General features: G+C 40.3%; 1 protein-coding gene across 10 annotated transcripts in view; it reads right to left on the minus strand.

Annotated features, from left to right (window-relative positions):
- The window catches only part of PPP2R2B (protein phosphatase 2 regulatory subunit Bbeta), a 510815-nt gene that overhangs the window by 277819 nt on the left and 214845 nt on the right, over positions 1 to 18151 (minus strand). For 2 of the 10 annotated variants that reach the window (XM_070793767.1, XM_019965188.2), the window contains exon 2: positions 15531 to 15615. The exons of the other annotated variants lie outside the window; for them this stretch is intronic. In XM_070793767.1, coding sequence (XP_070649868.1) covers positions 15531 to 15567 — 37 coding nt within the window. In that variant the 5' untranslated portion in view covers positions 15568 to 15615. The remainder of the gene's footprint in view (positions 1 to 15530; positions 15616 to 18151) is intronic. 10 annotated transcript variants of the gene reach the window in all.

The raw sequence follows: 18151 nt of genomic DNA on the forward strand, positions 1-18151 counted from the left end.
ACAGAGGAATGGGCCGATGGAATAGGAGGGAGACGATACGGGCAGGAAGATGGGGGTAGATTACAGCTTAAAGTGAGGGTGGGAACAGGACCTAAGATATGCAAAGCATCTGCCCTTTACCCCTTCCCTATAGTTCGCGCGTGTGTGTTTGTGCATGTGTTACATTAACACGTTTATGGCTAACATATACTAGCTTATTTAACAAATCTTAAATAAATCCTTATATGCTATACTTTGGGCCACCACTGTCTCTTCTGATAAGATTTCCTTGAAATAATCAACAAAAACAAATTCCTAGCTTCCAAGGGCAAAGGGCATTTTGGGGAGTGAGAATTAACGAAATCCTGGTCAGAAGAGGCATGAGAGGTTAACTCAATCTTCCTCACTCTACCCTCTTATCACCTCTTCAAAGGGGATCTCTATTCTCCCAAGAGGAGAAGGGGGTGACAGAGGATGAGATGGTTGGATGGCATCACTGACTCAATGGACATGAGTTTGAGCAAACTCAGGGAAATGCTGAAGGACAGGGAAGCCTGGCATGCTGCAGTCCATGGCATTGCAAACAGTCAGACATAACTTAGCAACTGAACAACATCCTCCCTGTAAAAGGACCATGTCCCCAGCCTGTCTCTTCCACTCCTTGATGGCTGAGTACCAGAAGACTGTTCCACACAGAGACCACCAGTCTCCCTTTGTATAGCTTCTAATTAGGAGCTAGCTCTCATTGTGCTCTACACAAAACTCTTCTTCAGTCAGATTATCACTTGCCTCTTATTTTTGATGCTGGTAGGGGTGGCAAGCATTATTTATGTAGCACTTGAATTAAAAGAAGCACAGATTCAGATTGAGTCTTAAAATGCAGATGCACTTTCTAAAAAGTTAAAAATCATGTATTTGTATCAGCTGGGAGGTAAGTGTAAGAATTAGAATTTGCCTCTATAAAACTTAATATCGGGGCTTCCCGGGTGGCCCAGTGTCTAGGACTCTATGCTCCCAATGCACAGGGCCTGGTCAGGGAACTGGACCCCATGTGCTGCAACTGAAGGTGCGGCTGTGTGCCACAAGTGAGACCTAGTGCAACCAAATAAATAAACCAATGAGACTAAATTGAAAAATAACTTAATATCAAGCACATCAAAACTACTGTGAGGTATCACACCTCCTATCAGTTAGAATAGCCATCTTCAAAAAAATGTACAAACAATAAATGCTAGAGAGAGTGTGGAGACAAGGGAACCTTCCTATACTGTTAGGAATTGTAAATTGGTACAACCATTATGAAGAACAGTATGGAGATTTCTTACAAAACTAAATATATAACTACCAATTGATCCAACAATCTCAGTCCTGGGCATATATCTACAGAAAACCATAACAAAGAGATACATGCATCCCAATGTTCACTGTAGCACTATTTACAGTAGCCAAGACATGGGAGCCACCTAAATGTCCATCCACAGAGGCGTAGATAGAGAATATGTGGTACATATACACAATGGAATATTACTCGGGCATAAAAAAGAAAGAAAGAATGCCATTTACAGCAACATGGATGGACACAGAGACTGGCATACTGGGTGAAGTTGGTCAGACAGAAAAAGACAAATGCCATATGATATTGCTTATATATGGAATCTAAACAAATGGTGCAAATGAACTGATTTACAAAACAGAAATAGACTTGCAGATGTAGGAAACAAACATGGTTATCATGGGAAGCAGGGGAGGGATAGATTGGAATAGATAACTAATACTGGCTTCCCAGGTGGCACTGGCAATAAAGAATCCGCCTGCCAATGCAGGAGACATAAGACATGTGGGTTCGATTCCTGGGTTGGGAAGATCCCCTGGAGGAAGAAATGGCACCCCACTCCAGTACTCTTGCCTGGGAAATCCCATGGACAGAGGAGCCTGGTGGGCATACAGTCTATGGGGTCACAAAGAGTTGGAAACAACTGAGCAACTGACAGTTTCACACACACAAAACATTCACTTTGCTGTACACCTGAAACGAACACAGCCCTGTAAATCAATTATACCCCAACACGATTTAAAAAACTTAATCTCTCTCTCTTTTTTTTTAAACTATAGTTTAGGAAAAGACTTTTAAATCTGCTGACCACATGGAGTAGTCATCAGTGACTTGGGAGAGCCAGAATTCTGTTAAAAATAAAATTGCAAAGCAGAACAATAAAACAAGATAAAGTTCTAACTTGCTGCTTTTTGGCTGTGTCTGGATGGCGACTAGCCCACCCTACGCTGGGGGTAGGGAGGAGGAGACAGAGTCTAAAATGCAAAGAGTGTTACCATTATGGCAACTTTATTTTTTCCAAATGTTTATTTTTGTTCCCTTAGGGTATCAGGAAGAGTTTGTTCTAACAGTTCTCAGTTCCTGGCTGAGTTGTTGCCAGGAAGTCAAGTTTATCTTTAGCATCATCTCTGGGCAAACAGCACAGAGGAAAATGATATTTGGGGCCAAATGTTGAAAACTCAAGTTTTATGTAGCTTGAGCAGAAAAAGCTAAGAGCAAAAACGAAAAGCTAATATTGTTGGTTCTGTGTTTTCTCTACAAGAAATTTTCCTTAGAGGAGAAACAGTAGTGGAAAGAAGATGGGCTTTAAGGACCAACAGCTTTGGGTTCAAATTCAGGCTTGGCCCACTGCTGCCCATCAAGGACTTTGGATAAATTTAATTCAACAATCATTTAGCTGAATGATACCTCTGTACCAGATACTTGGCTCTCACAGAACTTAAAGTCCAAGTAAATTAGTTACCTCTCTGAAACTCTTTTTACAGCTAATAGAAGAAAATACATGCCTCTTTGCAGGGTTCTTTTGACAATTACATGAGATAACATGTAACATTACACAGACCAGTGCTTAGGTAATGTGACAAATCTTAGTTCATTTTCTCTGTCTTTAGAATAACCAAAGTAATCTCTCATTCAGTCAACTGGAGGTTTAAAAGTACTGTTCTAAGGATTTAACTAAAAATAAAACCAACAGAGAGTTTCATAAAACCTAGACAGTCCGCAAATACCCCATGTTTTTTGGCAGGTCCACAACAACCAGAGTTCAAAGATCAGTCTCAGATTCTATCACTTCCAACGGTCCTACTTTGACTCCAACTTGGTTTTACGCAATAGCACTGAAACATATATATTACCATACGTAAAATAGATAGCCAGTGGGGGTCTTCCGTGTGGCACAGGAAACCCAAAGCCAGTGCTCTGTGGCAACCTAGAGGGGTGGGATGGGGTAAAGGACAAACATATTCCTATGGCTGACTCATGTCGATGTATGGGAGAAAGCATCACAATACTGTAATTATCCTCTCATTAAAAATGAAAAGTAAATTGCCTTTTCAATCACCAGTATGGTATACGTAGCATAAAAATCAGAGCTATAAATGATGCTGAGATATTAGAACTGCTCATTCAAAATTATTCATTGATTGTCTATAACATGTGAGACACTGTGATGAAATTAAAGTCATAAAAGAACCAGATGTGTCCCTGACCTGATGCATCTATCCCTCTAGAGGGAAAGATATAAAGTCTACCCTCAAGGAGGCTACAACCAGAAATAGAAACAAGGCAGATATGCATTAAATAATAGTGGCCAGTATGCTATTTTATAAGCATTACGAATTAGAATCCCTGATGCTGGGGTTCAGAAGAGATGACATAGTCAAGGAGACTTTGGGGGAAATATGGAATTTGAGCTGAGTTTTTTTAAAGATGAGAGAGGATTTTTCAAGGTCTTTTTTTTTCTCCCTATAACATAAAAATCAAAACTCAAAGCAGAAGTTAGAGGCAGTAACACCTTCTCTATCAGAATGTGTGTGGGGAAGGCCTCGTGGCGCAACGGTAGCGCGTCTGACTCCAGAATGTGTGTAGTCCTCTCTCTGCTCTTTAATTATTCACTAGTACCAATTCTACTTGGGGTCCATCTCATCCAAAAGGCAGCATTAATTACGCCTGGGTAAAAGATACATGTAAAGTATCATTGCAGCATTTTTAAAAGAACTATTCTTTCCAACTGACTCTGCTTCCTTTTCCCTCCCAAAAGGAAAAGAAAAGCCCAGGTTAAATGCACTGTTTGCATTTCCCAATTGTCCTACAACCAAGTACTGACTCTTAGAAAGTCTGGCTCCTCGACTCTCAATTGGCAAATTCAGTTAAAATAATTTTTAAATGCAGACTTTTTTGTCCTGATGCTTAAAAATTATCCAGGTGTCAGCTATGAATAATGACCAAGTTGGGTCTTGATTTCATTATTTTTATTAGCTAGTCAATGACACTTGGTAGTGTACTGAACATTATTCTTGTCGAAGTACATAAACCTAGTTATTTATGTACGTAAACCTAGTTATTTATAAACCTAGGGGCTTGCAATCAAACTACTTTATCATAAGAGAGATTGTGAAACTGTCCCCCTGCCCTCAGAAGTACTGGAGTATAGGAGATTAGGTTTTAAATAGTCCCAAGGGAAATGTGGTCCCAAGGAGCTCAGATTCTACTCTATCCATTCCTAAAAGGGTGGGGGTGGGGGGTTGGGGGGCGCTTCGTAATGGACTATAAGACCAGAAAAGTCAGTGGTGTTCTCTCACAAGAGAGAAAAAAGGTACAAGTTAAAAGATATAATCTCATTGTCCTTTGGGCCACAACTAACCACGTGATTCTTACTTTCTCAAAGCCTCTGTATTCTTCTCTGATTTGGAAGTGGTTCTGCTCAGTTCATCTATTTTACAGAATTATCATGAGCATGAGATAACAATTTCAAAAGTATATTAAAATATTCCAAAATGTCTGGCAAATAAAACTCTGTCTTCTTCTCTGGTCTCCTTGGCTCTTTGTCGCTCCTTCCCACACACTAACAACCTGTTGGCAGGATCTTCTCTTGTTGGACTTCAAATTCTTTAAACTCTACTTTCAGAGTCCCTATCATGACATCTCACTTGTAGAACTGAAATAGCTTCCTAAATGATCTACCTCCAACCTATTTTTTCCCAACAATAGCCAGAGTAAGCCTAAGAGTACATACTTTATGTTCACCCAAGGATAGTTCAGTTCAGTTCAGTCGCTCAGTCGTGTCCGACTCTTTGCGACCCCATGAATCGCAGCACGCAAATGGATCCTAAATCCTTAACCTAGCCTTCAGTTCCTGACATAATGCTAGCTCCACTTTAACCCTCCTCTTTCTGCCTCCTTAAGAGTCCACACTCCAGCCATTTTCAGCCCTGTAAAGTTCTCTAAAGGTGCCCTGCTTCCTTTGGCTTTTGGACTTTTATTCTTGCTGTTGTAGCCCATATCCTTCACCTTCCTTGTGTCAGTTCAACTCCTATCCTGTTCTCAGTTTAGAGTCAAGGAAAACCACTGTGTCTGGTGTGTAGGATTCAAGGCAAGGGCGTTCTCCTGGCCACCAGCACCTTTTCCTTCCCATCCTCACCCTCACCCTCACCACCACCACCACCACTAGAGGGTTTATGACATGGCAGGCATGTGCGAGGCACTCTCCACGATTACTCTAGAGTCTTCACCATAAATCCTTGAGTTGACAGCAGCCGTAGAAGCCTATATTTATCTAGTACAGTATGCCAAAACTGGTTCTAAGTATTTCACAGGTATTATCCCAGACCTCAGGACAATTCTCTGAGGTAGGTACTATTATTATCCTACCGACTGATAAGGAACTAAAGCCCAGATAGATTGAGTAAATCATCTAGCTTTACAGCTGGGAGTTTGAGCTCCTGTAGTTTGCCTTTGAAGTCTGTTATTGATTCACGGAAGGTTTTATCATTTAATTATTTAAAATGTGTTACATGCTACACATGTTGTAGTGGAGTTCTTTCTTTGGCTAAGCAGCACAGAATGTGGGATCTTAGTTCCCTGACCAGGGATTGAACCTGCACTCCCTGCTGTGGAAGCGTGGAGTCTTAACCACTGGTCCACCAGGGAGGTCCCCATATCACCATTTTAGAGATGAGGAAATGAGATCAGACGGTCGAGTAAACTGCCTAAAATGGTCAAGACAGGATTTGAAGGACCAGTAGGATGCCCCACTGTTTCTCCCCATCACTCTATACGTCCTCCTTCATCATACCGCATTACAACTGCCCATCAGCTTAGTGGATTCCCTCACTAAACTACAAGCTTCTTTCTCTTTAATTTTTAAAAAGTTTTATATTGACAGAAAAATTAAACAAATAGCACAGAGAATTCCCATATACCTCTTGCAGAGTTTTCCCTATTATGAACATCTTATGTTAGTATAGGACATTTGTTATAATTAATACACCAGTATGGATATATTACTATTAACTCAAGTCCATAGCTTAATTCCTATTTTCTCAGTTTTTACCTAATGTCCTTTTTCTGCTCCAGGATCCCTTCTAGGATACTGTTACATTTAGCTGTCATGATTTCTTCGGCTCTTTTTGTGACAGTTTCTCAGACTTTCCTTGCCTTTGGTGACCTTCACGGTTTTGAGGAATATGATCGAGGATACTGTATATTGCCCCTCTACTGGAATTTGTCTCATGTTTTTCTCCTGACAGAAGATCACAGAGGTTAAGTGCCATTTTCATCACATCCTATTAACATAGTTTATGACTGTTTCAGCAGACTTTGATCATTAGCTGAAGTAAAATTTGTCAGATTTCTCCTCTGTAAAGTTAACTTCCTGTCCTCATTCCCCACCTTCCTAAACTTCACTCTGTAGAGAGAAGACTATGTGTGGTCCACACTTAAGAAATGGGGAATTATACCCTTGAGTCTGAGTCATCTATATAATTTATTTGGCATTCTGCAGGGGAGATTTTTCTCTTCTCTTCCATTTGCTCATGTATTTAATTCTTTCTTTATATCAGTATGGATTCATGGACATTTATTTTATACTTTGCAATATAGTCCAATACTAGTCTATTTTTTCTATAATTATTCCACTTGAGCCATTGGGAACTCCTCCAGTTGGCTCCTGTTGACATATTCTCATCAATGTAGGGTTTTTTTTTTTTTTTTTTTTCCTTTTTTGAGCACTTCCTTCCATTTTGGCACTAAGAGACTCTGACATCTCGTCTATTTCCTTTTCCAGTCCCCAAGTCAGATATTTCTTGAAGGATTCCTGTTCCTTTTATTGGAGAATGGTTTCAGAAATCAAGATCTGGGTGCCAGCTGTGCCTCTTGCTACAGGGGTGTCATTTCTTTTAGGCTCTCCCCATCGATACAGAAAGAAATATAGGTAGGTATGCAAATCCATATATGTTCACATAATTATAACTATTTTCTTATGCAATCATGTGTATCTGTGCTCTCTCTTTGCGACCCCTTGGGCTGTAGCCCACTAGGCTCCTCTGTCCATGGGATTCTCCAGGCAAGAATACTGGAGTGGGTTGCCATGCCCTCCTCCAGGGGATCTTGTCAACCCAGGGATCAAATCCACATCTCCCACATTGCAGGCAGATTGTTTACCATCTGAGCCACCAGGGAAGCCCAAGAATACTAGAGTGGGTAGCCTATCCCTTCTCCAGGGGAATTTCCCAACCCAGGAATCGAACCAGGGTCTCCTGCATTGCAGGCAGATTCTTTACCAGCTAAGTTCCCGGGAAGCCCCTACTTGTATCTATATCAAGTTAAATAGGAGTTCTTTCTGATATCTCCAACTCTAATTCATTACCACATGCATCACTCTAACCTTCTGCCCTTGCTTCTCTATAAATTCCAGGACAACAGTAGGCAATGACTACAAGCTTCTTAAAGGTAGTAGTATTCTTTATTCATGGCTATATCCCCAAAACAGTTGGCACCTATAACACTCATGTTGACTGGCTGCTGAGTTGACCCAATAATTTCAATTCTGGAAGTGACTACAGAGGAATTTGCAAATGTCACCAAATATGGATTTCAAAGACTAAACTCACAACAATTTATTAGGGCAACAGTACAAGAGGGTACACTAACAAAGGTCTGATTTAAGTGTGTTTATTCAACTCCGTGAAGGGAAAATGACAGTAATACATCTAAGCTACACAAAAAGGATTCAGACTTCCCTGAAAAGGATTCAAGTGGCATAAAATGGTTTGTTTCTCCACAGCAATTTACATATATTAAAAGAGATAATAGGCATAATCATTGTCAAAATAGAGCTTCCTCCCTGTAAAATGTCTTAATATATGCTCGAAGTTCCTGACAAACAGGCACAAAGCCCCAGCGGATTAGACCCTAAGTGGGGGATGACTCTAACAGCAACAGCATAAAACCAATCTCACATTTCTGGGAAGGAAAATAAGACCTGAGAACAGCCTTTGAAGGCGAAGGGGAAAGTACAAAGGAAGTATGCTCAAGTGATACATCAGCTGAATGGGAAACCTGGTGCTAATGTGACACTCTGCATCCATGATGCTAATTTATATCTGGGTGAGCGTGTGCACTGACACAGAGGAGACTTGAAGAGGTCTATATTATACCTTGGGGGAGTTCATCTCCAATCTCTTGGAAGGGTACTTGCTTTATATTGGGGACTGCCTAACATGGGATACATTATGTAGATTCTGCATCAGTTTCATATGACAAAATCACCTGTCTCTGTAAATCTATTCCAGATCGTTTCCATTCTGTCCCTTATAAAGCAGCCAGAATGATCTTTTTGAAAAACAAGTTTGGTCACAGCTCCCCATCTTCCCTACATTTTAACATTCTGCTTGACTCCTGGGATAAAAAGCAATAAAGGCCTCACATGCCCTCTAGGTCCTGCAAGATCAGGCTTCCGTCCAATGCCCACCTTGCCACAGGGGTCCCCTTTTACTTCTCTGAACGCACATTCCTTTTGCTGCTACTACCGCACATGTTAATACATCTTTGTCTCTGCTCTTCAACACAGCTAACTCCTACTAAGGCTTTGGGATCTAGCCCATTCACCTCTTCAGCTGAGATGCCTACCCTGTCCAGGTCACTCTCCTAGCACCACAAACTCTTCCTCTGCAGTGCTTGTCACAGTTGTACATTCATCTTTGTTAGTCTGTTGTTAATGGATTTCATCAGATGGCCTTGTTACTCCACATTCCTGGCACCTAACCCCATGCCAGGCATACAAGTGCCTCCCAAAACATCTACTGGATAAATCAAGGGAGAAATGACCACACAATCCACGTATCTATTGCCAAGACTTTCCTGAACATTAAAGCTCCTCTTTGGATTCTGAAGGATATGTCATTTCACATCAGAAATGTGGTTGGTCACCCTTGTGATGAGTGTAAGAAATGTCACTGCTAGGCCAAAGATATAGGAAATTCCTTTTATCAAATATGTCATTAGTACACTGAAATAGGTATTATGTGGAAGTGAACATAAAGGGGATGTGAAAAATAATCTTATGCCAAAGAGGTCAGCTATGGCATGCTAATGCTTTACTAGTACTAATTATTAAGATCATTGTTATCAAGTAATTTTGCTTTATTTCACAAAATCACAAATGCTACTACTAACTTTTAAGCTCTCATCATTGTGTCTGGATTTTATTCAACAAATATTTACTGAGCATACTCATTGTACGTCAGGCACTGTTTTAGATTCTAGGATAAATGCTGAGTGAGAGACACAAGTTCGCACCTTTGAGGGGAGGAGATTGATAGTCCTTTGGGATGAGTAAATTGCAAGTGAATGTGATTAGTTTTGATGAGCAAAGAAGTCATGTGCTATGGCCCAATGCTCACATGAGCACTATTCACAACAGCCAGGACATGGAAACAACCTAAATGTCCATCAACAGAGGAATGGATAAAAGAAGATGTGGTCCATATATACAATGGACTATTACTCAGCCACATAAAGGAGTGAAACTGGATCATTTGTAGAGACGGGGATGGACCTAGACAGTGTCATACTCAGTGAAGTAAGTCACGAACAGAAAAACAAATAACATATATTAATGGATATATGTGGAATCTAGAAAATGGTATAGATAATCCTTTTTGCAAAGCAGAAATAGAGACATAGAGAACAAATGCATGGATACAAAGGGGAAAAGGGAGGTGGGATGAATTGGGACATTGGAATTCACACATATACACTATTGATACTATGTATAAAATCGAAAATGAATGAGAACATATCGTACAACACAGGGAACTCTACTGCAAGCACTGTGGTGACCTGAGTAGGAAGAAAATACAAAAGGAGGGGCTATACGTATATGTATGACTGACTGATTTGCTGTATGGTAGAAACTAACACAGCATTGTAAAGCAACTATACTGCAATAAAAATTAAAAAGAAGTCATGTGCTATGGGAGCGTGATCATTCCCACTGCCTCAGCATGCTCTCAAGTGAGCCAGTGCCTCGCCAGGATAACCTGCATCATTGTTGCTCTGTGGTTGCACGTCAAGTAGAACACAGTGTTTTCACCTGATTAAGGATGAAAGGATTTTACATTTTAATGTCATGGTCTCCCATAAGGATTTATATGTATTTACTTCCTTGGGTTAAATGAAAGACTAGGGAAGATACCAGGTCTATATTTTCTAAGGAGTCATTCTAATCCCTTAAAATCTCTAGTGCCAATTTTGATGTACCCCAAAAAGATCAAAGTGCCTTGTTCTCAAAGATGCCTATCTCAACAGAGCATCTGTTTCATACCAAGAGAGTTTTCACTGAGGGGTTTTGGTGATAAGCACTGCAGGGAGTAGTTACTGTCACAGAAAATTTTAAAGATACCTACAGAGAGATTGTAAATTTTGCAAAGGTTGAGACAAGACTCTCTTGAAAATCATTACAAACCTTAAGGCTTAGGGCAGTGTTTGGAACATAACTGGCTCTCAATATTTATGCGTTACATGTTTGAACAAATAGTACTACTTCGAGAAAATCAGCTAATAGAAGCTTAGGACCAGAGCAGAGCCAAAAAGAGAAAAATTACTACTGCAGGGGCTTGCTTAGCAAGAGGAAAAGTCACAGAGAGAGGGTGCCAGAAGAGTACTCTCTTCATCCCATTTGACAAAGATGGTAGATCTAAGAGGGGCTGGAGCTGGGAGAATCTCAGCAACCGAGAGTGGCACCCCGAGGTCCCACAGCTCCAGACTATGCTCCTGTCCACCGTTTCCAATGGAGAAGAACAATCAGCAGATTGATAAATTCTTCCATTTACACCCCTGAACAAATAAACTAATTGCATCTTTAACCTAACAAATCATAGCTTGATTACAGGTCATTAGTGACCATTAATACATGAAACTGTTTGCATTTCACTAGTATATCTGAATTATAGCCTCACCTTTCACCTTAGCTCAATCAAGCTTCCAAAAGGAACCCCACCCTCCCACTACTGGGGCCTCAAGCAGGACTTAAACTAACAATTAACCTCTGGAATTCAACTATGATGCAGAATTCATGATTTTAGTTCACTGCAGATCTCCCTAGTGTAGATTACAACCAGCCATTCCCTTTAGAGTGGAGGCATGCTCTCTGTGCCCAAAGAGCTTACAACTGCCTCTCTCTGAACTTTCTCAATTATTCCCAATGGTGGCTAATGCATTGGCCAGCAACGTGGGCCTGCTTCTGTGTCACTAGTGCAGACAGTCCTAAGTTCACAACAACACAATGGCTGTCAGACATTGAAGTGACAGGAAGAGAGTCTATCTGGCAAAAAAGTAGAGGCAAGGTTGAGAATATATATATATTCTCATAGGTATATGAGAATATGTGTGTATATGTATCTGTTTATACACACATATTCTCATATATATATATACGGGTTTCCCTGGTGACTCAGCTGGTAAAGAATCTGTCTACAATGTGGGACACCAGGCTTCACAACCTGGGTTGTGAAGATCCCCTGGAGAAGGCAAAGGCTACCCACCCCAGTATTCTAGTATTCTGGCTTGGAGAATTCCATGGATTGTGTAGTCCATGGGGTTGCAAAGAGTCAGACATGACCAAGTGACTTTAAATATATATATATATATATACACATATATATATACACACATACACACATATACACATATGTGTGTGTGTGTGTGTGTGTGTTTATGTCAACCAGGCAGTCCAGAGGTTTTTTTTTTTTTTTCAGAATACATCTGGGGCTCTGAATTATCCCTATGAGAAGCCGAGACCTTGAAAAGAACTGGAGAACTGCCAAGCCTCCATTTCACTTCGTGCCAAGCAGTCATAGAGGCACATGGAGTGAGTAACAGAAATTAACGATCTCAGAAATGTTTGAGGACTTTCTAACATAACAGTTATCATCTGGGAGCAAATCCATGGTCCAGCTCATCTAATGTTCAGTTGCTTCAAAAAATATCCCCTAGGGAATGCCACTTTTGACTACTAATGTGCTGAATCCATGGAATTAAAAGGGGCTGCTAACAAGACAAGTAACTGAAGCCCACATATGGCTAAAACTATTTTTACTTTTTATTCTAGGTTAGCTACCAAGCTCAGGACTCATGCTTAGCTCAACATGTACAATGCAGCACAGAGTTCCATGCTGTTTAAAAATCTCTCTGAAATAAACTGCTGCACTCATTTCTATATCATCCCTGTGAAAAAGTTAGATTATGAACAACATACTAATAGTAGAAAATGCCGACTCTAGAGTCAACTTCTGTTTTCAAATCCTGGCTTTTCCACTTACTAGCAGGATGACCTTAAGCAAGTCACATAGCCTTTCTAAACTTCATTTTTCTCACCTGTAAAACAGAGATAATAAGGATGCCTACCTTATCTAGGGAAGATCCCCTGGAGAAGGAAATGGCAACCCACTCCAGTATTCCTGCCTGGAAAATCCCATGACTGAGGAGCCTGGAAGGCTAGTCTGTGGGGTCACAAAAAGTCAGACACAACTGAGCAACTTCACTTTCACCTTATCTAGAGATTATAAAACTCAAGTTGGTAATTAATGTATAGAAATTCTTTAGTATGCTTAAACATGGCGCCTAATAAGTGCTCAGGAAATGTGAATGGCTATTGTTCATCTCCTTTTTCCTCCCCCTACCAATCAGGGCCACCATCTTTGCTAGAACCATTATCACTACCACCTGCCCCCCCCCACCCCAGTATCCACAGGAAGATAAGGAAACTAAATCTCCAAGATGGACTTTTTTCTGAAGTCAACAAACTACTAAGTCAGGTAGGACTAACCCCTTTATCTTCTGACCCATACCATGATCTCTACATGGAGCACTTCATCCCTCTTCCCTTCACCTTCCTCCTCCTCATCCATCAGGTCCCAGGTTAGCCATCTGCTTCTTCATGAGCCCTCCTCCATCATGTCACAGTGCCTTGTCTTCCCCCCATCACAGAACTTCTCAGACTACATAATAACCGCCTGTTGTCCTGTCTGTGTCCCCCATGAGGACATGAGTTCCTTTAACAGAAGAGTCTAGGTGCTATACTTCTGCATCCCCAGTACAAAGCACAACACACAGTAAATGCTCAGTACATGCTGAGTAAAGGAAGGGATGAATGGCAGACTCCCTTCATGCCAATCTGCTGCTACATCTTAAAGTCTTATTTCTCTTTGGAGCACAAAGAGAAATAAGACAATCAAAGATTGTAACACATGACTTCAGGCCCTATACTGCTATTACAAAATTTTAACCTGTCATTGAAAACTCAAGGCAGTCTTAACCAAATTCTAACAGAGTCCATTTCTGAAGAAAGTAGCTTAACTTGTGAAAATAATGCCTTGCATGGCACTTACGTTATGTTAATACACACATACACATTCATTTCATACCTTATGCTTATTTATGAACCTTAACCCCTTCGCATTTTGAAAGGGCACAGTCTTCTTACTTTGAAGGTGCTTTTCAGCAATATGTGGACTTGACGAGATATGGTAAAAAGCCAGTATTCATCCTTGCAATTTTCCCTCCAAACAAACACTTAATCTTCACTCTGAACCATGGCTTTCTCACTTGCAGCTTTAGTGCTCTTGGAAATTTTGAGTCTAACATGATACAGACCCAAAAACATGACCAAACAACCAAATACTTCAGTCCTTCCCTCCCCTCCTTCTCAGAGGAGGTAAAGAAGGCATAAAAGCTGGAAGCTTCGGGGAAATCTATTCAAAGTTCATCTAATCTTATCTCATTAAAGGACCATCACTGAGGAGAAACCAAATAAAACTCAGCCCTCACTCCAATCAATACTGTATTAGAATGCACTGAAAACGTGATTTGGTTGGTAGGAATGATAAAAACATACACTGAAATTACAATGGAATATGTGAATACTGCAGTGGGTTGCCATTTCTTTCTCCAGGGGATCTTCCCAACCCAGGGATCAAACCAGAGTCTCCTGCATTGCAGGCAGACGCTTTGTCCTCTGATCCACCAGGGAAGCCCCATACTGAAATATACCTGTTATTAAAATAAGTCAGACAGAAAAGTGTAAATTTTTCTAGAACAATGAAAGAGCTGAACTCTACCTCACATCACAAATACCCTCAAGGTATTATTTAAAAACAAACCCTGCTCTCTCATTATCTTATTTTAAGAAAACACATTAAGGAATTTAACTTTTATGGAGTTTATATCAATGTATAAAGCTAAGGTTGTTTAATTTCCTTGGGACACCAATGCCTGACACATCCTTATTTATAGACTGATGGAGAATATGCATAAACATATATACATACACATAAATATACAATTTGCTTTCTTCTCCTACTAAGTCACTGACCACCTTTTCTGCTTCATTTGCCTATAATAAATATTTATTTGCAAACTCTTCTTTCCCCATTCTTTTTCTCAAAAGGGACTCTTCTGTCTTCCTCTTCACTCTGTCTCAGAGTTCTTACCTACATCTGTTACAAATTCCACTTCAAGGGAAAATCTCTGATGATTCTTTTTTCTTAAATAAAAATAGTTCTTTTGTACTAAACTTTATTTTCCAGGGCCCCCAAAATGCAGCCACATGTCAAGGCTATAAAGCTAAAGGGTCTCCCTGAACAGTTTCAAGAAACAAAAACAAGCCAGCAAAAGTCCTCACGCTATGTCCTCCAAATCAGGTGGGACTATTTAGGGGTTATAATAAAAGGGATTCCAAATATTTAATACAGGTTGGAAGATACTGTCTTTCCCACATAGTGATTTCTAGACCTGCTTTCTAATTCAAAATTACCCATTGAGTAAGATGCTTCATTCTTCATCATACACAAATTAAGAAGCCCACGTTGTCTTTGTCTGCTGACCCCAACTCTTTTCTTCATCTGGTTCACTAGCCTACTTGACATACATCTCTAGCATCTCTAAAGCAGGGTCTATTCTTATCTTATCTAATCCCTTTCTGGTCATTTCTTGGCTAATTATTATTTGTCTTTGCCAGATACCAACACATCTCATCAAAACACATTCTTAGTTCTACTATAAAATAGTAAATTCAACGATGCTTCCTATCTACACTTTGCTTTCTGAATGTGAATTAATGGATTTGAGTCCCACAGCACAACTTTTAAGCAATGGGAACTGTCTGACACTTCCATATGGCTATTTTATTAAGAAGAGTAGGTATAAATAATAATACTAATACCTTTGTTTCCATAGGTGATTTCATCTGGATAATTCATGCTTCATTATTGTGCCACTATTCTCTGTCTTGGGTTCTCCCTTGGGTCCTGTGACAAATACGGGGTTCAGATCCAGACTCCAGGAGGCAGTGAAGTGACAATGTTTGTTAACATACACAGGTGCACTACAGACTCCCCAGGTCCCCCCTTCTAGTCTCATTTTGTGAGGTTGCTCTTGGCCTGTCAAAATCCAGGCTATTGAAGGGACACCACCAGCACTACAAAACCTCTCTGGGCTTCAGCCTCCTTAACATGAAGCGCGCTGCCTTTGGGTTTTGGGGAGGAGTGGTTATCAAAACGTTGCTGTGAACCACCAGCAACAGCACCTCCTGGGAAATCCTTAGAAAGCGAATGTTTAGGCCCCATCCCAGATCTATTACATTAGAAACTCTGGGGGGAGCCCAGAAATTTGTGTTTAAGGAACACGTCAAGTGATTCTACTAACATAAGAGTAGAAAACAACAGTCATATGGCATCTAGGGAGTTTTGAGGAAGTTTGTGGTTAGGAGAGCTAGCCTCATATAGTTAAAGAGGGATCATGTGCCCAGGACTAAGCTTTTGAGGTAAGGTTTCATATTGTGGGGCTAGGAGCAATGGTGAAAAAGAGAGGCCACTCTGATACACAGAACAACTTAAAAGCAGTTAGATGCGCTCAGAAACAGAAGTCATCTCACTGATGAGAGGAGGCGCTCTTTCTCTTGAAGTGTTCAGAGTTATAAGATTATACTCTAGCAGAATCTATGAATCAGGCAAAATAAGAAGTACTAAAAATAAAGAAGGTTTTTTTCAAAACTAACAAAATTAAGTCTTAATAGAAAGCTTCAAGATGCCACTAATATAGAAAGAGGCTTATAATTAATCTATTATTAATTTTTTAGTATCTCAAAGCTATTTCCTTTAAAAACTATCCTATTGATGGTATCTAAAGTAGATAATGAATTTTCATTTCTTAATGTTTTATCTCATATTTAGAAGAGACGAGCAGTTGGCTAAATCTTTCATAAGATTCCATTTATTATTTTATGAGCTTATATTTATTATTTAAAAGAGACCAATCACCACTAGCCAGAACTGATACTAGATCAAAGGTTAAGGTTGGGTTATTAACCTGTTTCTGTTTTGTAATCAAAACAACCGTCATTTGACAGCAATGATTTTGCTTTAGGACAGTTAGGTAACTGAAGTAATATTAGTGAAAAGACAACCTAACATGATTTAGTCTTTATTACATGCTACATATTTGGCACTGTCCTGAGCACATTATATACACTGTAACACATATTTAATACTCACAGCAACCTTAAGAAGTTAAGCATTGTTAGCCTCATTCTTACTCCTTGGAAGGAAAGTTATGATCAACCTAGATAGTATGTTAAAAAGCAGAGACATTACTTTGCCAACAAAAGTCTGTCTAGTCAAGGCTATGTTTTTTCCAGTGGTCATGTATGGATGTGAGAGTTGGACTGTGAAGAAAGCTGAGCGCCAAAGAATTGATGCTTTTGAACTGTGGTGTTGGAGAAGACTCTTGAGAGTCCCTTAGACTGCAAGGAGATCCAACCAGTCCATTCTGAAGGAGATCAATCCTGGGTGTTCGTTGAAAGGATTGATGCTGAAGCTGAAACTCCAATACTTTGACCACCTCATGAGAAGAGTTGACTCATCCTGATGATGGGAGGGATTGGGGGCAGGAGGATAAGGGGACGACAGAGGTTGAGATGGCTGGATGGCATCACCAACTCGATAGACATGAGTTTGGGTAAACTCCGGGAGTTGGTGATGGACAGGGAGGCCTGGCGTGCTGCGATTCATGGGGTCACAAAGAGCCGGACACAACTGAGCAACTGAACTGAACTGAACTGAGAACTGAAGGAGGAGACATCTGGGCTGAGAGGGGTTCAATAACTTGCCCAAGGTCATAGAACTAGTGAGGGATGGAGTCCAGAGACAAATTCAGTGTTTTTCAGAGTCAGGGCTCTTAATCCTTTGAGTATACTTTTTAGTATAATTCTGAACTCTAGGGACTTGGAGGGCAGAAGGAATGTTTGGCCCAGAGCAAACAACACTTAGGATCATTTAAGGCTTCTAGAAATACTAAAGACAACCAAGCAACCATTTAATGAATGTTCAATCTATGTCAGGTACTGAACTAACCGTTGTACAAACACTATCTCACTTGATCCTTAAACAGCCTTAGAAGGTGGTTACTCTTATTGTTGTGATTGCATTGTTGTTGCTCAGTCTCCAAGTCATGTTCGACTCTTGGCAATCCCATGGATGGCAGCACCCCAGGCTCCCTTGTCCCTCACCATCTCATGGAGTTTGCCCACGTTCATGTCGTTATTTTATGGGTACTTAGAGGATTTAACTATTGAGCCCAGCTTCTTAATAAAGAATACACTGCTCACAGAATTAAATGTAAAGGAAGCAAAATAGGTACTTAGCATGTAAAGACCACTCAGTAAATCTAACTTCCCTGTCCTTGGATTATGTTTCCAGGGGATAAGGATGGTTTCAGTAGTGATGAATTCATTGTCTTTCTTACCTATTTTCTTATTTGTCCCATATGGCAGCTATTTGTGAGTTA

This window comes from Bos indicus, chromosome 7 (genome assembly GCF_029378745.1).
Source record: "Bos indicus isolate NIAB-ARS_2022 breed Sahiwal x Tharparkar chromosome 7, NIAB-ARS_B.indTharparkar_mat_pri_1.0, whole genome shotgun sequence".
NCBI lineage: Eukaryota > Metazoa > Chordata > Mammalia > Artiodactyla > Bovidae > Bos > Bos indicus.